The sequence below is a fragment of the Cololabis saira genome, chromosome 16 (genome assembly GCF_033807715.1).
Source record: "Cololabis saira isolate AMF1-May2022 chromosome 16, fColSai1.1, whole genome shotgun sequence".
Lineage (NCBI taxonomy): Eukaryota > Metazoa > Chordata > Actinopteri > Beloniformes > Belonidae > Cololabis > Cololabis saira.
The window spans coordinates 11,643,821-11,668,290 of record NC_084602.1 but is presented as its reverse complement, the minus strand read 5'-3'; the positions used below and the strand labels follow the sequence as shown (position 1 = coordinate 11,668,290).

Below are 24,470 nucleotides of genomic sequence, written 5' to 3'. Positions count from 1 at the left end.
TGCCATCATAAATTCATCTCATTTCATTAGCTAATCACATGACCTTGACAAGCAGGTTTCTTTTCTTTTTTTAGTGAAATGAAGCCTGAAATTATAAATTATTATTTTGATATTTGGATTATTTCTTTATTTTTTTGGACAAGGTAGATTCAGAGCAACCCAGATGTAAAAAAAAAGAAAAAAAAAGTACATTCCATGTCAATGTGAAAGCAGTGCAATTATTGGAAATAATCTCCATTTGTTCTCAGCTTTCAGGTCAATTTAGCTTCAATATTTCTGTAAAACAGTAGTTTAGGATTCATATCATGCATTGCAAGTCACTGGTGTGACAACAGATGCGTTTTCTCTGAATGATCAGGTAGAATTTTAATAAGCTTGATGTCCTTGCCCTTGTCGGCTGAAGAATTGGCCTGACATGCAGCGATTCATTGCATGTCTCTTTCTCTCCAGATCTATCTCCAGATAGACCCAAAAAAGCAAAACACAAGGATGCTGAGCATGGTTAATGGAAGACACAAAGGTTGCTAATGGAAAACAAAACCATGAGGATGAAAACACAGGAAATCAGTGAAAATCCGTGAGACCATCAATTAAACAAAAATCATGCATCTAACATACTGCCGCTCCTTTCCATGCAGCTCAGTTCATCATTTAACTTATTTTAATATGCTTGCTGGCATTGTATGATGAGGGTGAGTAAAAATATAACCCTTGTCCTGTCCATTTATCAGAAAGAGGCATGACTAAATGCTCAGAAACTACACTAAATAATTCCCTGTGCTGCTGCATAGCGAAGTGCTTGACTATGATCCTTTTAGATGTTGCTGTCATTGTTAGAACAGTCTTTCCTTGTTTGACTACCATAAACAAACTCTTTTCTTCTGTGAAATCCCTTTTCAGTACCTGTTCTGTTTTTTCCTCTCGTCTACAAATTCGTGTTGTTTGCGGTACATCTCACGGATGCATCATCCTTAGTACTCTAGACTATTTTTATTATTGGCTATTGTGTTTACCACAGGCACTTAGGATCTATATATATACATGTGTGGGTGGCTTGCATCCATCCTCTGGCTAAACCCAAGGGATCCAGAAATAAGGTTTACATCCACCTCAGTTGTAATATATTATGTAAAGGGTTTTCTTATTGCTAAATCTTTATAATATAAATTTCAATCGTGATGATGTGACGAAATCACAACACAGGCTCTGAAGCACTGTCTTAAGTCACATGCAGCACCTACTCACTGGTTAGTTGACAACAAATTCACCCTTGAGCCATAGGTGTAATATCAAGTGACACCACATCTGTTTAAAGAAATGTAGTGCATGCATTTCACTTTATATAAAAAAAACCTTAAAGGGGACCTATTATGAAAACCAGGTTTTCTCTTGCTTTAACATATATAAAGTGGTCTCCCCTCAGCCTGCCAACTCAGAGAAGGAGGAAAGCAACCAAATTCTGCAGTGTCTGTACAGCCGCCCGGATGAGCCATCCAGTGTGATGTGGTTTCTACGAACCGTTCAGATTCTGCGGATTTTTGTTGCGTAACCAAAATGCAAACCACGCCCACAACTATAAAACTGTAACTGCATGTGAGCGTCCGACTATCACATCACACTGCGTGACATCGGACTCTCTCTGTCCATCTCCCTCCAGCAGCTGCCACTTTATTGAGGTTTTTGTAGTGAAATGAGGAGGTATCATAGAGATAACTTCTCATTTCATCTAACTCCATGACTGTTTCCTACAGCGCTTTCAACCGGCTTTCACCGCGAGCGACAGGAAGAAAATAGAAGCAGGGCGTCCGACAAATGTTCAGCTCAAAACGGAGCGCTGCGTCGCTGCGGCCAGTTAGGACAGTCCAATAGAAAATAAAGCAATGGAATTGATTTTGTCGCTGACGCTCGCTCGCATCGCATGGGACACGGTTTAAAGCCTGAATTATGGTTCCTCGTTATACCAACGCAGAGCCTACGGCGTAGGTTACGCAGTGACGCGTAACCTACGCCGCATACCCTACACCGTAGGCTCTGCGTTGGTATAACGCAGAACCATAAATCAGCCTTAATACTGCACGCAGCCGGCTGCTCTTCTGCCCAGAGCGAGGCTTGTGCTCCCCTGCTACACGTCCTTCAGGCAGCCAATCAGCACAGAGCCTCATTATCATAGTCTCCCCACCCCTCATAATCCCGCATAGAGAATGAGGTTAGAAACAGTAAAGATAAAGACATGGCCCAGAGGCTGAATTTCTAATTTGTTTAGAAAAAACAATCAAAAGCTTGTTTTTAAGACATTCAAGGCCTGTTTAAAATAGACATTAAATGCCATAATAGGTCCCCTTTAAAATACTCATGGAGAAAAGGCCAAATAAGTGTCTTTTACACATCCCTGGAGAGAACAGGGTCAGAGACAGTCAGTGTTGTAATCACAGAAGAGAATTGAGACTTGAGGGTGAAGCCCCCCCACGGATTGTTGGCTCTACAGTTCATGCAGACGTGTGCTTGAGAGTGGGATGTAATAGCTTGATTGCACTCAATCAACACAGTTGATTGTAATTCAGTTTTTTCCAATTGAATCCAGATTTAAAGTTCATACAATTCATAATAAAACGCAGTGAATATGCAGTCCAGCACCCAAGGCGATAGTTACAAAAAAAAAAACCTAATTAACAGGTAGAAAAAAAAAAAGCCTCCAGCAGAGCCTCAGGAAGAGCTGCCATCTGCTTCCACTGGCTGGGGGTCTGAGATGACAGGAGAGGAGGGAGAGAGAGACCAACAAGTACTGAAAGATTAGCCCAGGGATATCTGCCTATGAGACACAGAAGAAAAATATGTTCATTGCAGTAATAACAACATATACATGCAAGGATACTAACAATAACAGAGCGAGGCAGGAGCACAGTGGATCATGGGAGGTCCCCCCCGTCCAGGGCTAGAGAAGAACAACTAAAGGGACATTTGAGCAAGCCTGAACTGTAAGCTCGATCAAAAATATGAGACTGAAGTGTTCTGTTGTGAGTTTAGTTTTTAAGGACTTTAAAAGAAAGACAAATGTTTTATTTTTTTATTTTTTTATTTATTTATTTGCACAGTGATAACACAATAATTCTTTTTTTATCATACAAGGACAAATAATTTGTGCAGGAGAGGAAAAGAAGCCCAAAGGGCTTATAAAAAATCCTCCCCTCAATACAAAATCACCAAAACAATGTTGATGAAAACATTTCTTACTCGGGAATTGTGTCCAGTTTTGAAATAACAAATGCACGGTGCAGTTAATTATTTTCATACAGAATTACATTTCAGAATCAATTAAACATCTTGTGCTCCAGTATTGCTACAGTATATTTTATATATAATAAATGTCAGTAATCAAATTTTGCCTGTTTTGTATCAAATGTTTGGCTGATGTTTCTTCTATTTTGAGAAACAGTCTAGAAGTTCATATCCTCTGATATGAAGCACTGGACCAGAAACTTCTTCAGGAGCAAATTATTAAGCATTTGATAAGCTCACATAAAAAATAACTGGCAGGCCTAAAAAAAATAAACCATTTATTTTTTCAACCTTTTCAGTGTTTCACATTTGATTAATACACCTTTCTGAGTTGTTGTCCTTAACTAATCCTTCGGTACGCTGCACCAGATAAAGAGCGAAACTACACAAAAGAACGATTTCCATTACAATGCAAGTTAACTGTGCATTTTACGACGTCTTCTTACACTGTCAGCAGCAATGACACGGTACGGTGATAAGTCACACTTCTGTCTGGCATCACGTCCAGAATTGTGTGTTGAGATTTAAGTTCAGTACATCATCATGACATGTACAAGTGGAAGCAAGATTGAAAAATGATTTGTGATGTGCCAGCAAGCAGCTGGCTGAGTGGAAAGTTTGATTGGTGAGTTGGGTTGGGAAACAGCAAAAAGTGCAACTGAGATAAGTCAAACACAAAAAAAGAAATATTTGGAGGCAGTAAATGACACAGGAATGAACCAAAAACTTAGCACATTACTGGAGTATCGGTGAAATCCGCAGGGCACTGCAGTTACTGATGTCAATGGAGTAAAATAATACTTTTTTTCCTCATTCTTGTGTTACAGCCTTAGAGAAGTACAGCTAGGCTTATGTTCAAATTGCCTCCTCTGATTATCATGAGCTTGGGGTAACCCCAAAGAAAGAACCACTTCAACAGCTCCACTTTCCACTTGAACAGTTCAATCTGTTGTTAACGTCTTCATTGCTGCTCCAGTGAATACTGGACGTGCTGTCATATTCTCTCCTTCTTCACCCACCTGTGTTCCTTTAATGCATCGAGAAGCATCCTCTTTATACCCTCCCTTTGTGATGTTTGACCTTTGAGACACAGAAGCACTGTCATGAGATGCGAAAAATCAATCACAGTGTTTTCTAACGAAGGACATGGAAATTTAAACCCTCACCATGATGAGCCTGGTGTCCAGAGGGGATCAATTATTCATGGCATGGGCTCAGTCATACACCTCCTGGTGCTAGAAACTGAAACTGAAGCATAGAAAAGAGTTACACTGCAAAAACTCAAAATCTTACCAGGAATATTTGTCTTATTTCTAGTTAAAATGTTTAATTTTTAGTTAAAAAAATCTCATTACACTTAAAACAAGAGTCATTACCAGAAAAATAACTTGCTTTTTGACCATTTTCACCTGTTTTTCAAGTACATTTTCACTTGAAATAAGTAGAAAAATCTGCCAGTGGGACAAGATTTATCTTCTCATTACAAGCAAAAAAATCTTGTTCCACTGGCAGATTTTTCTACTTATTTTAAGTGAAAATCTACTTGGAAATAGGTGAAAATTGTTGTTTTTTCCAGTGATGAGTCTTGTTTTAAGTGAAATGAGATTTTTTTTACTAAAAATTAGACATTTTATCTAGAAATAAGACAAATATTCTCGTTAAGATTTTGAGTTTTTGCATTGTATAATGAATTTACTTTTTGCAAATTTTATTTGTAAAATGTTATTCATTCATTCTATTCTTTTTTTCAGCACAAGAAACGAGGAACACAAACAAGAACTTGACTTGACTTGACTAGAAATGAGACATTTTAACTAGAAATAAGACAAATATTCTTGAGTTTTTGCAGTGTACTTGACAAATACTTTTTTTCAAAATCGCAAGCTGATAATTTGACATCTTAGTGAAATGGCAGACTTAACAAACGTTGATCAAAATACCACAAAGATGCAGCACAACAGCTTTCTTTTTAACCAAGCCTTTATACAGTAGTTTTGCTTATAGCAGCTGTTGTTTGGGGGCTGAGTCAGCTACTTGACTTCACCTTACTCATTTGAGTAATGTACCTCTTTTGGCACGTGTCCTTAGAGACACAAAGCAGATAATGGTATCTCTTTAAGAACAATCAGTAGGCCCACTAAAAAAAAGTAAGGGACTAATTCCCTAAAACTGCAAATAAAAACGTGTTGGTTTCTGAATCCACTGAATACTAATATCAAATATCAAGCTATGTGTGGAGCTTAACACTGACGCATAACACGGCAGGGCTCGCTGTATGACAACAACACCATTACTCCATTCCTGCATGTGTGTTTAAGTCTGAGGCTGAGCTGAAGATCGGGGACACCGCCGCACTGACTCACTGTTGTCAAACTGTTTGGGTGGAGGAGTTGACAGAAAAATGGCAACCTTGGAAAGCATGTGTGGAAGTGAGGCGACAGAAGGAGACCATATATTGGAGAGCAAGCTCCTGTTTGCCCCTCAGCGTGTGCTGACATAACGTGTGAGAGAGTGTGTCTGTGCACATCTGATGACCTCCTCATGTCTGCTTCAGTATCTGTACTGCTCTGCACACCCACTGTGGACTCATGAAGACAACGGTCCTAATTGGCTTATCTGGCTCTGTTTTGATGACTCACGCCACGCCATGATGGGAAGCCATGCTGTCACTGCAGCAGTCAAGTTAACTGATGAGTCACTTATCCACAAATACACTGAGATACCTGCAGTAAAAGTACATCAGGGTATGGTACTGGGCTTTTTATTTCAAGCACAGATGACAAGATTTTATTTTAGATTTGTATGTTGTACAGTTACTGGTTTCAGCAGTGATGCTGTTTTATCAAAAATGCTATTCAACTCATAAGAAATGTGCTCTTTGAGTGAGTGCACAAAAAATAATCACATTTTGTGCTATGTTATGCTTGTACTCCACTCTGAGTTAAAGTACTTTTCAAATTTGACTTAAGATGTTTAAATGCAAGGCTTTTACCTCCTGCAGTTTTACAAACCTGTTTAGATATTTGCTGTTCTTCAACCCAGCAGAGAGCAGAAAATGTGACTATTCAGTTCTTTGAATATCAAGAAAATAACACTAACCAACATCTAGACTTTTTTCTTGGGCTGTTATTTTTTATAGATCAGTCTTAAATATTCCAAAGATTTGCAATAACATTGATTAGATGCATTTTTTTGCATTTTCTTTGTTTTAATATTAAGAAATTAACGAGTTTCTCCTATATTTGTGTGCGATAGGGGAAAATGCAATCTCATGGTAAACAACAAAAATAACAAAATTTACTGTTTTTCTCCTAAATGAAAGCCTGATTTACAGAGTGCATGATTGTATTGTGTAAACGTTGTGAGATTATTTTATTAATTTTTTTAAAGGGGTTTTAATGGGACTTTTTTTTAATTATCCAATGACCTGCAAAGGTAGTCAATTTTAAATATGACAATGAAAAAAAACTAACAATGTATCAAAATCAATGTTGCCACTGATCTTCAGTATAAGACTGATTTAAACTCCCTCCTCCTTCAGAAAAAATAAAAACATGTATTACATTCAAAATAACTCACCTTTTTTCCTAAAACATTAACATGTAATTAATTGGAACTTAAAGGATCAACATAATTTAAATAATTCTATATTTAGTAGTTTTGATTAGGACTGAAGTTGATCAAACGATTTATGCAAAAAAAGGGGAAAAATATATTAATCTGACATGTTTTTGTAGCAGTTTTTAAGAGAGGATTTTTTTGTCATTTAATATACCTGCAAGGGTAGTAAATTGAAGCACAAGGGTTAAACTATGTCTTCAGTCCCACAGGATTTTGCTGCTCCTGTCACTTGTTTTGTGCGATTCCAGATCACATCCAGTGGGCTCACAAAAACTGCGGTACTTGCCAACTGACTATGGATGCACATGAAACTTTTCCTTGGCCTCTGGTGCTTAAATGCAGTCATTGATCTCCGTCATATCAGTGTAACCATCACTTGTGTTGTCCTTCGGTAGATGCCTCTCTCTCAGAGTGTTTCATTAATTTTACTGTAATTGACAATTTCCCCTACAGTGTGATAAATCGCCCCAGAAATTTAATCTTAGGCATGAGCAGGCAGCACTTTCCTTTATTTTGCTTTTGATCCAGTTTTTCTACCATCTGTTCTTGCAGATCTTTGCATTCATGAGTGATTGCTTTGATTGATTGTGGTTGTCATTTGTGTTAGTGAGATGTCTCACAGTGGCTGTTGTTACTTACATAACCACGCCAAGCGGTCACAACAAGCCAAGCACTTTCATTTCAGATGACACCCAAGGGATTCCCATTAATCGTACCAGGGTGACTTCCAGGTTGCAGAAGTGGTCTAACTCAATGTGCTCTTGCATGCAGATAGGACACCTATCAGATAGGTGGTGTTACGTCAAAGTTTGTTCTTTGGTAGACGGCCAAATATATGCCCTTGAGCAGAGAGAAAATATTTCCTTCAAAGTCTCCCAGGTAGTTTGGATAAAGCTGTAGATATGACTGATGGTGGAAGCGTTGCTGAGGAGACTTTTTGGCACCGTGTCAGAATGCGGCTGGGTGATGGGAGAGTGCGAGGCACCATGCTGGCTGGATCGCTGCCGTCTCCTGCTGTGGGGTAGAAAGTCACACTGTGCGGATAAAAATCTGCAGTGACTGCCTGCTCTCTAATGATCCTGCGGTGGAGAATGTGAAAACACATTAGCCGAGAGCCCGCTGGTGGCGGCTGAGTTTCTGCAAGAACGCCTGTGTGCCGGTTCTGTGGTGAAATCAAAGCTGAAGGGAACATGATGCAGGAAACAGAAACACAGTTTATCTTGTTAATTAGAAACAGTAAGTTGCTACCCTCATGCCTCAGAAGTGAGTACAAAAGACTGATTTTTTCACACAGCTCATGCAGCATGAACTTGGCTGTAAAAAAGGAACAAGATAAAAATAGACCTCCTCATTAAATATTCAGATACATTGTGCAGCTTTTTATAGCCTTCTTGACTCCAAAATTGGGTTATTAGGGTATATATGATTTATTTATGATATTTCTTCTGGAACGTAGTATATAGTAGTGTTGATGAAATCCCATTATTGTAAGTGGCTGATTTTACCTGCAACGTGTCTCTTTAGTGCTGTGCTGATGGAGCTTAGGTAATCACATAAAAGACTGTGAGTAAGCATGTGCAGCGATGTGTTCAAAAGTGGTGTCACGCGCTGTCTGCTTTGAAATTTATGTCACGAGAGTTGATGAAAATTGTACGTGCTTGTAACTGAAAGGATGGATTCAGGGTTGGCTCTGAATGAAGAAGCTGCAACTACTGTAAATCCCTCCATCCTCCAGTCGTGTTGATAAGGGCGCTCTCCTCCACAGTTGTCTCTATGCCAACAAAAATCATGTTTATTTGACCAAAGAGGCTAAATCAGATGAGGAGATGAGACAATAAATGCTTTTCTCATAAAAATCCCATGAAGATAGAAATTAGAGGGAACAGAGGATAGTAGATTAACTTTTCACGACTACATTTTGGAGCACAGCAGGAGATCAATGATGCTGTTAATGTTTTCTCTACAAACTTGATAAGCTTGGGCTGAAGCGAGGGGACTTAAGACAAAAAAAGCTGAGTGAATTAAATAGGATAAAATGACTGGATTTTCTATAAAACCATGCAAATTGGTTAAAGTGAAAAAAAAGTTGTGGAAAAAAAACAAACACTGAATAACTTCGACAGATCTTGTGCTACATGTCCTAAGGTCAAGTGATTAAAAAAGGAAAGCATGATTTGAAGACGGTTCCATTGCTTGTCATCCCTCTTTTCCTTATCTTTTTTTATTAAGCAGCGATCTTGGACACATTTGATCTGTCCCCAGTTACCTCATGACTGCTACACAAGCAGTGGCAAGGGTCACATCAGGACTTTTCATTGTACAATCAAAAGCAGACACGCGCTGTTGTGTTTTCTCCAGCTGAGTTGGCATGAAATCAACACAATATACACAGCTCAGTGGCAGAGCAGGAGCAAGGTGCAGGGAAGTGGTTGCGTATTACTGCACCCCTAACTAGGGCTGGGCGATATGGACCAAAAGTCATATCTCGATATTTTCTAGCTGAATGGCGATACTCGATATATATCAATATTTTTTCTGTGCCATAATTGGGGTTTCCCCCAAAGCATTATAGCATAGCATCTCTGTTAGCTTCATTTTTTTCTGAGGCAAACCCTTAAAAAAAGTCAGTTTTAATACAAAGCCTCGTGCCAAATGTCACACAGGTTCCTTTATTAACAGAGGTCTGCACAATATCAAAATGTATAAAACAAATGAAACAAAAATAAACTGTCTGCATATATAGAATAAAAATGCTTCTTGAATAAAATAAAACAATATCCCTTTCCTGCATAACAATTAAATGAAAATACACTGTGCAATTAATACAATGTAGACAGTAACAGGCAGACTTTTCCACTTAGGTAGACAGTTGTGCAAATAACAAAACATTTGTGCAAATCTCAAATAAAACAGTCAAGTCAATTTGTCACAAAATAAGCTATATCATCATAAAAAAAAGTAAAAAAATAAATAAATATATATATATTTTTTTTAAATCGATATAAACGATATTGTTTGGTACCATATCGCGTTTGAAAATATATCGATATATATTAAAATCTCGATATATCGCCCAGCCCTACCCCTAACCGGTGAACAGTTCAGGTGCACGTAGGGATGTTTTGATCACTCTGACCTTCTCTTTCCAGTATGCCATGGAGGCGGTGAGCGCCGGTGTGAGGCCTCTGGGAGACACGTCGTACAACTCCAGTTACTGGGACCTCGGCAGTGCCTTCTTCTTCGCTGGAACTGTCATCACAACCATTGGTAAAAGTTGCAAATATTCCTTTCATTTTATACATGAATACCTCTTAACTTGCATGTGGTGGCATGTCCTCTAGTCTTAGATCACTGCCTTGAGATGATCCGATTAAAACCTAGTCATGGAAGGGGAGCCACAAAGCATTATGTCACAGGCAGGTTTTGTGGAGCGTTTAAAGGTGAAGAATAAAACTTCAGTTAAACCCAAAAACAAAAGCACTGCAGTGCAGGAAAAGCAAGGTGGCAAATCTGACAGAAATCCAAAACAGTGGCGTAAGCACAAAACAACAGGAACAAAATGATGGGATGACACAAGACAGTCTGGATGTAGACAGAGCGTTAAGGATCCTAAAAGCTGGCCGGGGTAATGAACCGATGAATCACAGGTGCAGAACAAACACGCAGCTGAACACAGGTGGGAACTAAAAACATTGTGAACAGATGCACAAGGACATTACTGGAAGTACAGCTAGCCAAGAATATTACAAATTGAAATATCACAACCCAACTACACAAACCAGTTCAGACTGAAAAGAAAAAAACACATTTAGCCTCATCTCTCGTCTGCTAATCAGTCGGGTAAGATTGACGCTAAACCTCGATATGGAAAATAGTACAACTTTGCACAATATTCTTATGTAACAGGCCTTGTAGCGACATTTGAAGAGCCTTTCAACAAATAAAAAATAAAAAGGAGAAAAGCCTTGGATGTCTTTCCTTTTCTCCTGGTAAATTCAATCAGAAAACTGAAAACTGCCATTAAACACCAAGCCTCTGGGATTATTTTTAATCTGATCCTATGGGCAGAAATATGTGCCACTAGAAACTGAATTTGAATCATAGAAACTGAATTTGAATCATTTATATTTGAATTTGAATTGCTCAACTTGAATAATTGCATTAAAAAACTGAATCTGAATCACATAATTTGAATTTGTATTGTTTAATTTGAATCATTGCATTGAAAAACTGAATCTACATTCCGAAAAACTGAATCTACATTCAGCTCTCACAATTCAAATTCAGTTCTTGAAATTCAATTTCAATTCTACTGTGCCAGACATCCGGGTCTTCTGGAGGAACAGCAATCGAGTGCAGATACAAAGAACTCGGGTATCAGTCACGTGACGTTTTTTGTTGTCAGCGCCATCTTGAGGACCGACCGGGGACATGTGTTTAATGCGTGTGTTTTATAATAGATCCATGGTTTAATGGTGCCTGTACTGCTTAAACAACCTTAACTTGCTCAATTCTCAACAGATTTTCAAACAGTTTGGTTTGTTATGAACGTCAGAGATGTAGTTATGACACTGCATACTTGTGAATAATTATAAACATTGAAAAACGTACTTTTGTATGAAAATAACAAGAAACAGATAGCTATGACATGGTATTTATATTAAATGAACATTTCTATAGTATTCTTAGTAATATTTATATTTACATTATAACACATATATGATTACCTTATAATATATATATATATATATATATATATATATATATATATATATATATATATATATATATATATATATATATATATATATATATTATTACTACATTATAACATGTTTATATATTATTACATTATGATGTTTTTATATTATGACATAATGTGTGTATTATATGTGTATATGTGTACATTATAACATGTGTGTGTGTGTGTATATATATATGTTATAATGTAATAATATAAATACATGTTATGTCATTATATATATATATATATATATATATATATATATATATATATATATATATATATATATACATACATGTTATAAGGTAATAATATATGTGATAATGTAAATATAAATATTACTAAGAATACTATAGAAATGTTCATTTAATATAAATACCATGTCATAGCTATCTGTTTCTTGTTATTTTCATACAAAAGTACGTTTTTCAATGTTTATAATTATTCACAAGTATGCAGTGTCATAACTACATCTCTGACGTTCATAACAAACCAAACTGTTTGAAAATCTGTTGAGAATTGAGCAAGTTAAGGTTGTTTAAGCAGTACAGGCACCATTAAACCATGGATCTATTATAAAACACACGCATTAAACCATGGATGTATTATAGAAACTGGATTGGAGACTAAAAATGGCCGCCCATTCATTTCAATGCATTCTGCTCAGCCAGCGCATAAGCCATGGATGTTGTCACTACCTGATGTGAGTCGCTACCCGATTTGAGTCACGCATGCGCAGTTGCGTCCAACAACAGGGAATGTTATGCTATATAAGGGTATTGATGCAAAAATCTTTATATTATTTTTGGTAAAAAATATTTATATTATTTTTAGCAAGCATAGCTAAGCATGATAGCCAAATTACCTTTCAAGATGTAATTACTCATAGAACGAGTAATCTTCCATTTGTCAGCTTTTCCCAAACTAGGATGAAACTTCCGGATTCCATGTAGGCATGGAGATGATAGAAAACATTAAAGTCGCTCATTTTAATCAATAATCGGGTAATGACAACACTACTTCTCCACTGAAATGCACATGTTGGACGCGACTGCGCATGCGTGACTCAAATCGGGTAGCGGACTCACATCAGGTAGTGACAGATGTATTATGGCATAAGCCGAAAAAATCTCTGACTTCCGGGTTTACTTCCGCATACAGCGGCCCATAGAGCATGCGCAGTTGAGTCACCTCCCATGATGCTCTGGGGCCTCCCATCATGCCCCGGGGGAATGCCGCGAATATTAATATAATATGTATTAATATAATATATAAATTAATGTATATTATTACATGTATAGCATTACATATATTATTAATGTATTAATATAATATAATTACATAATATATATTAATATAAACATCCGTGGAATGCACGGACACGGCTGTGACGTCAGCCGTGACGTCACGCCCAGAAAGAGACTTTTCTTTTACTTTTCTGGCCGTTAAAAAACATTTTTGACGGATATAAAGTCCATGACTTAAAAATATAGAATACAAAGATTAGTAATTGCCGGTGATTACAGCTGGAGGTGTCCTGTGAACAGTTTTAGAGGCTTCTCTTTTACTATTGCGGTCTATGGGAAAAAAGCTTTCTGGGCCGCATGGGATTTTCTGTTGCAGTACCGCGGCTGGCCACTGGAAAAAATCGGCGCGCCTTCTGACTGCCAGACCCGGGGGCTGCATTAAACACATGTCCCCGGTCGGTCCTCAAGATGGCGCTGACAACAAAAAACGTCACGTGACTGATACCCGAGTTCTTTGTATCTGCACTCGATTGCTGTTCCTCCAGAAGACCCGGATGTCTGGCACAGTAGAATTGAAATTGAATTTCAAGAACTGAATTTGAATTGTGAGAGCTGAATGTAGATTCAGTTTTTCGGAATGTAGATTCAGTTTTTCAATGCAATGATTCAAATTAAACAATACAAATTCAAATTATGTGATTCAGATTCAGTTTTTTAATGCAATTATTCAAGTTGAGCAATTCAAATTCAAATATAAATGATTCAAATTCAGTTTCTAGTGGCACATATTTCTGCCCATATGATCCTTCTTATCTCCTAGTTGAAAGCAGAGAAGATGTACAGTATACATAAAATTTGTTGAACAGCACTCAGTGCTACATGTTAAGAGTGCTGTATACAGTAAATACAGTGCACATGTTTACAAGCATCAACGTATTAAAACAATCTTAAAAACATGCATATGTGCATGTGTGTATAGGCCAAAAATCAGCATGTTAAGCTTCTGCTATTCTGAACCCTTTTATATCAAAGGCAGAGGAGGGAGCTTTGATGGGGTTTTTGGAATAAATTTACGGCTTCAGATTAATAAAAATCCTTAAAGAGTTTATTAAATTACAATAAATGTACAATATTTTTGCCCAAAACTGAATGAATGAAATAAAAATACAATTGAATATTTGGGGGAAAAATACATTTGATGTGCTTGAAAGAATTGATTACCAGCTGAATGTTTCTGACTTCCTCTTGTTTGCTGCTTAGATCTGAGACTTGTCAGGTGGTAAGTCGTCAGATTTACGGGGAACTGTTACGACACGGATCCAGATCTGAGTATAAAAACGTGCAGCGTCCCCACGTCTGCACCAGAGCCAGCAGACTGTACATGGTGCTGCTTTCACTGTCGCTCCAAAGTGCAAATGTTTTAGTGTGTTATGCATGTATAATTACTTTGTGTTTTATCTTTGTCCTTCCACTACTACTTTTTTGTTGTTGTTGTGGTTTATTCCATTTCTTCGTGGCTTCTGTTAAACAGAGATTTTCACATGCGCTTTATCAACTTTCCTGTAGCGCAATACCGAATTCCACCAATAGGTTGCAACCTGAAAGAAAAGTCTCCTCATTCAGCATGTGCGACACAAAGCTGGAACATCATTTACGAAAGAGGCACAAAAAAACCCAACAACATAGAGGGGCAACATGGAGACTTGTGATTCATTCCCCATTTAGACTAAAACATGTCACATGTGTCACACACTTTTTATTGAGTTTCAGAAAATTGTCTCAACAATATGTCTCCTTTATTTAAAGTGTGTAAAATATTAACAATCAACCAAACAAACAGCTATAATATGATTGAAATGTTACTCATATTTGTATTATCTATATACATTATCCTGGGTTCAAAATAACAGTTTAGTTGGGAATTTATTTCAACCGGAAAACTTTTATTTCAAAGCCTGTCGGTTTTCTGAAATAATAATAATTATTTTTTTAAATCAATCATATTTAAAAGAAAAATGCATGAACATGAGAACTAAGCTTACACATATTGTCTAGTCTTTGCAAATATTTGTAACCAACAAAGCTACAAAATCTAATGTCTGCTTAACCTAACAGTCCATGAACATCAGCTTTGTGGGTTTGGGCTGGTAGACACTGCTGACACCAATGTGTTGTTTACTACACGCCTCCTTTTCTTAAGGACGTTGACATATTTGGTTTTTCGAGGAAACCATTTGACCTATTATTGATCACGATTCTTTTAAAAATACAAGAGAACACATTTTTGACGGGTAGTCCTACTCAAATGAGACAACTTTTACTCCAATTGGGACCAATGATTGCAGCTTCAAAACTAATAAACTGAACTTTCTATCTTCCCCATTGATGACATTCATCAATTCAGAAGCTGGAAAACACAGTGTCCCTGACCTTTTACTATGGTGTTGTCCTGAGATTTAATTAACTCTGGCATTTACTGTTTGGTAGAAGCTTTCTCATGCTACATTTACTTCACTTTTAGATCTAGAATGATCTTGAAAATACAAGTGGGAAACATTCCCTGAAAAATCTTGACTTGATATTTGTTTTATATTGCAGGAAGTTGAAATTGAAAAAAAACAACTAAATATTCTGTATGGTGTCTCTTGTTTCACAGGATTCTCCACTGTATCTAATTTTATCATTGTATGTCACAGTAGGGCCATTAATAATGCAATTTTCTTTAAGGGGGAACCCAATTAGTGTCTCTGTAAGAACGTCTCATTCACTCATTGATTGGGTTGCATAAGAAAGCCTTGATTGACTTCTGCTTCTTCTCTTACTGACCCCCATTCTCTTTGACCTTCATTCTAACAGTTTTTGTATTTAATTCCATGCTTCATTACCATTTGTCCTCTCTCTCTCTTTTTTTTCTCCTTTGACAGGATATGGAAACATAGCTCCAAGCACAGAAGGCGGGAAAATCTTTTGCATCCTCTATGCCATATTTGGCATCCCTATCTTTGGCCTTTTGTTGGCGGGGATCGGAGACCAGCTGGGGACCATCTTTGTGAAGAGCGTATTTCGAGTTGAGAAAATATGCAGGGTGAGTTTCTACACGTGTTGTTTTGTTTTGGCTCCAACGTTATTGCAAAAAAGTGGTCTAAAAACTTTCTTGATCAAAGTATCTTCACAATTCATGCCTTTTTTATTCATGTCTGATAATATATATATTCATTCCAGAACTCTTATGTAAGCACCGTAACAGCAGTAAAGGTCTAAAGAACTGAGACTGCATTATTAGTTTCACTACAAATGTCAAAATAGCCAGTTTTGGTAATCAGGAGCAAAACGCTTAGGCCTGTGCCATTGGCTGATACCTGTAATCAGAGTGTGATTTGCAGGTGGGGATGGTGGGGATTTCCCCCCCCTCTGGTTTACACATCCTACCCTCTGCTGAATTATTTTTATCCTCGGTGGGGACAAAATGTACCCCCCCCACCCAAAGTATTTTCACCATTACATCGTAATTATTAACAAGTAATAACAACCAAAATACACAGAGTCCGTGTTCATTCTGCCTGTGCTGTGATTTTGATACCGGGAGCAAGTCGCACCCACAGAAAGCAGTTTTATTTTGAAAACCAACCGGATTTTCTTGCATTCCAAAAGTCTGACTTCCGGCCCGCCAAAATAAAAGATACAGTAAGTCAAATGAATGAAAAAATGAAAAGAATCCAGAGCAGCATATCCTCATATTTTACAGGATCACCACCAAAAAATCCCAAGAAAAAATGCGACAAAAGATGAAACAAGATCTGACATTGCTGATCGAATGGTGGACAGCAACATCTCCCAGGCGGAGGAGAGCTCCCATGTTTTCTGTTAAACTGATAGAGAAAGAATTAAAAAAATATGAATTTTGTTTCTTTATTTTTATCTGGCACATTTAAAAACAATATTAGGAGAAAACATTTCTGCAAATGCAGTGGTTCAGTTCATGTTCAAAATAGGCCTACCGCGTACGTTATGTAGCTTAAGTGTAAGATTTACACAAGAAACAAGTTTTCATATAGCCTATACTGTTGGCCTGCTGTTGTGTGGTAATTTTTCTGAATAAAAATATTTCTCAAAATTATCCCCCCCTCTGGTTTTTTCACAAATCGCATCTTGCCTGTAATACACCCAATCCATGTGTCCCTATGGCAGGTATTGTGTACATGGGACCAGCTTTTTATCCCTCTGTAAGGTCATGTTGAGTCTTCCCCTGAGGTCCACATTTACTCTGTGGCCTTGGTGAAGGCACTTCAGTACGTCCGTCAGGTCACACGGTTGGGATGTTGTGGGAGGAGGAGACACTGGGTCTGTTGCTCTGAATCCAGTCCCTAGTTAAAGAGTGTGAGAGTTTAGTCGTTACTGCTAGTGTAAGTTGGATTTATTCTAAGTGCTAGTTGGACTCTTGCATGGCTTCACCTTGCCAACAATTCTGTTCATAACTTTTATGGATAGAATTTCTTACTGCAGCCAAGAGATGGAAGGGATTTGTAAACAGCACTGCAAAAACTTCAATTCTTGCCAGGAATATTTGTCTTAGTTCTAGTTAAAATGTTTCATTTTTAGTCAAAAAATCTCATTACAGAGTCATTACCAGAAAAATAACTTATTTGACAATTTTCACCTGTTTCAAGTAAATTTTCACTTGAAATAAGTAGAAAAGTAGAAAAAGTAGAAAGTAGAAGAGTAGAAAGAGTAGAGTAGAAAAATCTGCCAGTAGGACAAGATTTATTTTCTCATTATAAGCAAAAACATCTAGTTCCACTGGCAGATTTTTCTACTTATTTTAAGTGAAAATCTACCAGAAACAGGTGAAAATTGTTTTTTTTTTTTTTTTTTCCAGTGATGAGTCTTGTTTTAAGTGTAAAGAGATTTTTTTGACTAAAAATGAGACATTTTAACTAGAAATAAGACAAATATTCTTGTTAAGATTTTGAGTTTTTGCAGAGTGGTACAGTGTCATCAGGTTTTCATGTCAAGATTTCAGCTTTTTGTGGATAATGTCACCATTATGCTGCGGTCCTCAGGTGAGAGGCTTGTAGATAAGTGTGAAGCAGCATTAATGAGGAATCAGCAACAAGGAATCGGCTCCTCCAAATCTGAGGCCCCGTTTACACGGAGCAAAAACAGAGGCGTTTTCATGCGTTTTGGCCGTTCGTTTACACGAAAACGGAGCTCAAAGTCACCAAAAACGATCATTTCTGAAAACTCCGGCCAAAGTGGTGATTTTTCAAAAACTCCGTTTTCACGTTTGCGTCTAAACAGAGGAAAACGGAGATTTGGGCTTCAGAACGTCACATTATGCAACAGAAACGTCACCAGCGTCATGTGTGCGACCTGTGTTTACAATTAGTTTGGCCACCGTCAATATTTTCTTGTATTTTACCTGTTTTATATTCTAAAGTCACACTTAAAAGTAACTCCACTTCTCTGTCACTCCAAACGAAAGACTCTCGTTCCGTCTTGGAAGTAAAGCCTGAATTATGGTCCTGCGTTACATAAACGCAGAGCCTACGGCGTAGAGTACGCAGTGATGCGCGCCATACGGTGCGCGTCGCCGCGTACCCTACACCGTAAGCTCTGCGTTGGTGTAATGCGGAACCATAAATCAGCCTTAACTGGAAGTTACACGTGTCATTTGTTGATGTTTTTTTCCAGGATTCTGATTGGCTGGCATGACGTTAACAGCGTATTTATGCGGATCCGTGTAAACGAAGAGATTTTGAAAACGATCTCGTGTAAATGATGGAATTTTTCAAAACGTAGAGGGGGAAATATCCGTTTTTGTAAATACCCGGCTATGTGTAAACGGGGCCTGAAGCTGTGGCTTCCAGCTGGAAAAGTGTAGAACCTTGCCTCCAAACTGGAGTTGAAGTGTTGCCTCAGGGAGACAATCCCAGGGTCTTGTTCCTGAGTCAGGGGAGAATGGTGAAAGAGATTAATAGGCAGATAAGAGTGCGACATCTGCTGCATTGCTGACTTTGGACCAGTCTGGTGCAGTGGTGTGTTGAGCCAACATGCAAAGTTTTCCTATCCTCACCTGCCCAAAAAAACAAAACTGCTGACACAAGCATTTAAAATGCTGGACTGAGATGAGGTGAGAAGGCTGGTCATTCTGGAGAGTGTCTGTTTCTCCATATCGAAACGAGCTAGTTGAGGTGGTTTAAGTTTAAATGATTAGGATGTTTCTTGGACACCTCCCTTGTGAGGTTTTACAGCATATCCAAGTGGGAAAAGATCCCAAGGCAGAAAAAAACACTCTTGAGAGATTATATCTCTCACGCTCAAAACTAAAGGTGACCAAGCTTTTGCGGTGGCCGGCCTTAAGCTGTGGAATAGTTTGCCACTGAATGTTAGATCTGCTCAGACCATAGAGGTTTTTAAGTCTTGTTTGAAAACGTATTTATTTTATTTGGCTTTTAGTGTATGATAAATTAGTTCCCTACATCTGTGAGAAGTGATTGTGCACTTTATGTGTCTGTTCTTTGCCGTCTATTCTCTATTTTCTATTTTTTATTACTATTTTATTGATCATTCTAGCATGTTAGTGATTTTATTGTTTCTATACTTTGTACTGTATTTTCTTTTGGTATTGTTTCATTTTATTGTATACTGTACAGCACTTTGGTCGACCCCGGTCGTTTTTAAATGTGCTATATAAATAAAATTGACATTGACATTGACACTGCAAAAACTCAAAATCTTAACAAGAATATTTGTATTATTTCTAGTTAAAATATCTCATTTTTAGTCAAAAAAATCTCATTACACTTAAAACAAGACTCATCACTGGAAAAAACAACAATTTTCACCTATTTCAAGTAGATTTTCACTTAAAATAGGTAGCCAAATCTGCCAGTGGAACAAGATTTTTTTGCTTGTAATGAGAAGATAAATCTTTTTTCTACTTATTTCAAGTGAAAATTTACTTGAAACAGGTGAAAATTGTCAAATAACAAGTTATTTTCTGGTAATGACTCTTGTTTTAAGTGTAATGAGATTTTTTGACTAAGACTGAGACATTTTAACTAGAAATAATACAAATATTCCTGGCAAGATTTTGAGTTTTTGCAGTGCAGTGGTTGGGGATAGGGGTGGGCATGGAGTCCTCCTTCATAACCCCCTGCATAGTCTGACATGCACCTCCCTACAAATGTTTTTTTTTGTTCTTTATATAAATGCCAAATGTTATCTTCTTCTCCTTTTTTCATTGATATTTTTTTTTCCACAGCAGAAACACAAACAGATCAGTCAGACAAAGATAAGAGTGATGGCAGTCATCCTGTTCATCCTGGCTGGCTGCATCGTGTTTGTCACCATCCCTGCTGTCATCTTCAAGTACATTGAGGGCTGGAGCACACTGGAGGCCATCTACTTCGTAGTGATCACGCTCACGACAGTGGGAATCGGAGACTATGTGGCAGGTAGAGCCATGCAACCCAAGGGTGTTCTGTCATCGTGTACCCTTTTGTTAACTTACTGACACTTATTTCTTCTGGCCATATTGGTATTTTTCCTTCCTCTCCAGGTGGAAATCGAATGATTGACTATAGGAACTGGTACAAGCCCCTGGTGTGGTTCTGGATCCTTGTGGGCTTAGCGTACTTTGCAGCCGTCCTCAGCATGATAGGAGACTGGCTTCGAGTGCTTTCCAAAAAGACCAAAGAAGAGGTGGGATTGGTTTCATTTTGTTGTTCAGTATCATTTTCAAAGGATAAAGAAATGAAAAGGCTCTGTTGGTCCCTTGTCCTTTCTGCATTATTGATACTTAGACTCTGCTAGAAGATTGTCTTATTGGAAACTAAAAAGACATAATGGGTGACAATTTTGTGACAAATGTTTCTAAATGTGAACCCATGAGTTATTTTTTTAGAAAAAGAAATCTTTATATTCTAAAAATATAAAGATTTAATATGGACAGTCAACTAAGGCGTGTAATTGCTTCTTTGGTCCACAGTGCATGACGTGACATTTTTACAAAAAGTGAAAAAAGAACCCAGAAGAGATGTGTGCAGATTGCATAAAGATTCAAAGTTTATGACGGTTTGACAAATGACCACAGAAGAAAATATTGGATTTATCTGAAATTGTACCAACTGAAATTGTAGTTTAAAAATGCATGTACTTGTCTTTGTCTGACTGAAACTGAACTAGAGGGAACTTTCCATAGTCAGATTAACACACCCAGACATGCGGATGAAGCAATGACCAGCCTGGGTTTTGATCTGGAAATACTGGTCAATATGGAGGGATACATAGAAGAAAACAAGCACTAATGTTTGCAGAACTTATGGATTGTGCTGTGTAACAAAGTGTGCGCAATTTAGTAGTCACAACTTGTCAAATTGGAAAAAAAATCTGCTGTTTTGGAAACCCGGAAAGGCCCAGGCTAACAAGCTGAAAGCAGGCACTAATACCACCTATCATGGTGAAGTTTGACATACTTGCTGGTCTTCAATTAAATTCCCCTCAGAGCATTTATGTCCAGACAAAGAAAGGAGTCAAATTAAATGGTATATCTGAGGTATAACAGCACACCTGGGAGGATTCTCTGTATATGAACTACCCGGCCAGCATCCATCCTTCTGCCACAAGGGGACTTTAAGATTTTTTGTTATTTCAATTAGATAAAATAAGTCTGCCATGATTTGGATGCATGCCAATAAAAAACAGTAGGCTGAAAACCAATGTGGACATCAAGTTTAAAATGTACATTGATGAATAAAAACATTTGGATTTGACAGTGGGTTTTTTACATTTTAACATGTTTTCATTGTCTCGCTGCTAACATAGGTTGGGGAGATTAAGGCTCACGCAGCTGAGTGGAAAGCAAATGTACGAGCAGAGTTCCGTGAAACGCGCCGACGTCTGAGTGTGGAAATCCACGACAAGCTCCAGCGGGCCGCCACGATCCGCAGCATGGAGCGCCGCCAGCTGGGCCTGGAGCAGAGAGCCCACTCCCTCGACATGCTCTCTCCAGAAAAACGAGCCTTGTTCGCCAGTCTGGACGCGGGCCGTTTCAAGACGTCTTCCCAGGAGAGCATTGACACCAAACTGAATAACCTCAGGCTGAAGGGGGCGTGTGAGCCGTACGACCAGCAGGGCAGCGAGCAGACGCCGCAGACGGCGTCTTCCTCGGAGGAGAATCTCTTCAACCTACGCTTTGGATCTCTCACTAAACTGGCCAGGCGTAACAAGAACCGTGAGCTGCGCAGGAACATTCCCGAGGATGCACGACGTGCCAGTGTAGCTATAAATAACGGCATCACCATGCCGGAGGAGGAGAGGAGGGAGGAAGAGGATGGGGAACCAGAGGAGAACGGGGAGAAGAAAGAGGAAAACATCAGTTTGACAAACCTGCCGCAGTTTGTGATGGAGCGCTCAAAGTTGAATGGGTTCACGCCAACACAGGCCGGCGATGCCGAGAATGTTTAGTCATTGAATGCATGAACACTAAAGCCACAGACAAAGTGTGAAGACAGACAGAATGATACTCAGACTGAGTCACAGGGAGAGTGCACAGTCCTTTGAGATGTCAATTTATGTGCCTTTCTGTTTCCTATGCTTAAACTTGGACCGCTAGCAGGAAATTCAGTCATCGTGCCATAACTATGGGAAAGAAAAACATGTTGCCAAATACAAAGAAAACTGAACAGAGAACAGCCTGTTGGTAGATACCTCACATATGCATATATCTTTGTAAAATGGGCTGCCTGTGATGTAAACTGGAACCGTCTCACTCAGCGCTGTCGTCTCTATGCCTTCAAGGCTCTGATGAGACTCAAAGGCAATGATCATTTGTTAGCTTTGAGTTGGGATTTTTCATAGTGAGGGCACAACTGTGAGGGAACTGAATTCATATCAATCATCTTCAGAGACATTATTGATCATTTTGTCATCTCATACTGTGGTGGATCTGTTTTATTTGTATTTATTTGTTTTTTAACCCATCAGCCTGCTACAATAGGACATCAGCATTCAACGACTGGAGGATGGAAGGTGGAGTTTCTGCTGGATCAATAGACAATACTAGTAGCGACTAGAGAACATGTACTATTATCAATTATCTTGCATTGGATGTGGCTTTAAATATGTAGCGTGTTGGTTAAAACTACTACATACTAAAGAGCTTTTGAAGAAAACAAAATATACACAGTGCATGGTTATTAAAGAAAAGCCATAGCAGTTAACTAATGTGAAAACTTACAGCTTACAATGTTTCTTTTTTGCGATGACATGAAATGTTTGGCTTTCACTTCTACGTTTTGCACGTCCATGGTTAAAGAAATGTGCTTCAGTGATGAATAATTGTGAATCAGCACTAGCATACAAACACTACAGAAGTACTACGATTGTCAGCAGTGTTGTGCACAAAACATTTGAACCTTTCTTCTTTTTTCAAAAAAAAAAATCTTGTATTTTCCATTCGCATTACAAACATGTCCGTTTTAACCAATGAATGTGATGCTGTTTGATTTTGTATTCACCGAGCATGTTTGCATCTATGTTTACGCCTTTTTCTATCAATCAAGCACCTAAGTTGTATGTATTTTCCATTAAACTGTGACATACAGACTGAACGTCCTGCTTTTTATTTGTGTTTAATTTTGGACAGGACATGATGGCTATGAAAAAAATCTTTAACCACATTCATCACAACTCATAATAAATTTAATTTAATTTGATTTTGTATTTTTCTTTGGTGATATATTTGTTTTAATTTGTACAAACATGACTTTACTATTCAAATTGTGACCATGGACCTGTGACATCTTCTGTGAATGTTATATGCATATATTTAACTTCATGAAAATCACATTAAATGTAATTGTATTTTTATTTGGTTATGAAAATTAACAAAAGTGCCATAAAAGTTTAATTTGCCACACTAACAGAATATTAAATGCACAACATTCTGTGAAATTTAAAATCTCATGGGCGCACTGCTTAACAAAGAGCAATGTAAGCAGAAAAGAACACAAGAAAATGCAAATGCTGTAATTAAACCTGAAACTCTTAATTACTGAATCTAACACAGCTGTGATACTATTATACAGACGTAATCCACAGAGAGACAAATAATTGAAAAATGTTGTATGGCAGCTCCTGCTGGAGGTGGTTTCAACCAGCTGGTGACCCAGCTAGGTTTCTGTTCAGAATGGTTTTACCACAATCTTCACAAAACCCTTATTTTATCCTTTTGTTATCACCATATCGTGGTGACTGAGGATAGTTGGACAAACCAATGTTTGTTCCAATCATTTGCCCTTTTCTGTTTTTTTTTTTTTTTGGATTAACTAAGATCGATGGTCTCTATTTTTGGCAATAGCACGTGCAGCCTACACACTGACAAAAGAGAAAAATAAAACATAAGCTTTAAACTGAATCTTTAGAAAATGAATGGATGACATCACAGAGGGTTTCTCCAGTTCTTCTTTTTAATGCAATAGTCATTAATCATTTGAGCAATCCAAGTGTGTTTTTATGATTTCTTGTCAAATTTTTCTGTCACGGTCTTACCTTTTGAGAACTTAAAGGAAATGAGGATA

The 24,470-nt window shown here is 37.9% G+C and overlaps 1 protein-coding gene across 3 annotated transcripts in view; it reads left to right on the top strand.

Moving 5' to 3' along the window:
• Positions 1 to 23,496, top strand: part of kcnk10b (potassium channel, subfamily K, member 10b) — a 33,945-nt gene extending 10,449 nt beyond the window's left edge. For 2 of the 3 annotated variants that reach the window (XM_061743385.1, XM_061743382.1), the window contains exons 3-7: positions 10,047 to 10,164; positions 15,813 to 15,973; positions 20,153 to 20,345; positions 20,450 to 20,592; positions 21,715 to 23,496. In XM_061743385.1, the coding sequence (XP_061599369.1) occupies positions 10,047 to 10,164; positions 15,813 to 15,973; positions 20,153 to 20,345; positions 20,450 to 20,592; positions 21,715 to 22,356 (1,257 nt within the window). In that variant the 3' untranslated portion in view covers positions 22,357 to 23,496. The remainder of the gene's footprint in view (positions 1 to 10,046; positions 10,165 to 15,812; positions 15,974 to 20,152; positions 20,346 to 20,449; positions 20,593 to 21,714) is intronic. The other variant, XM_061743384.1, reaches the window with a different exon arrangement.
• Positions 23,497 to 24,470: the final 974 nt, after the last annotated feature.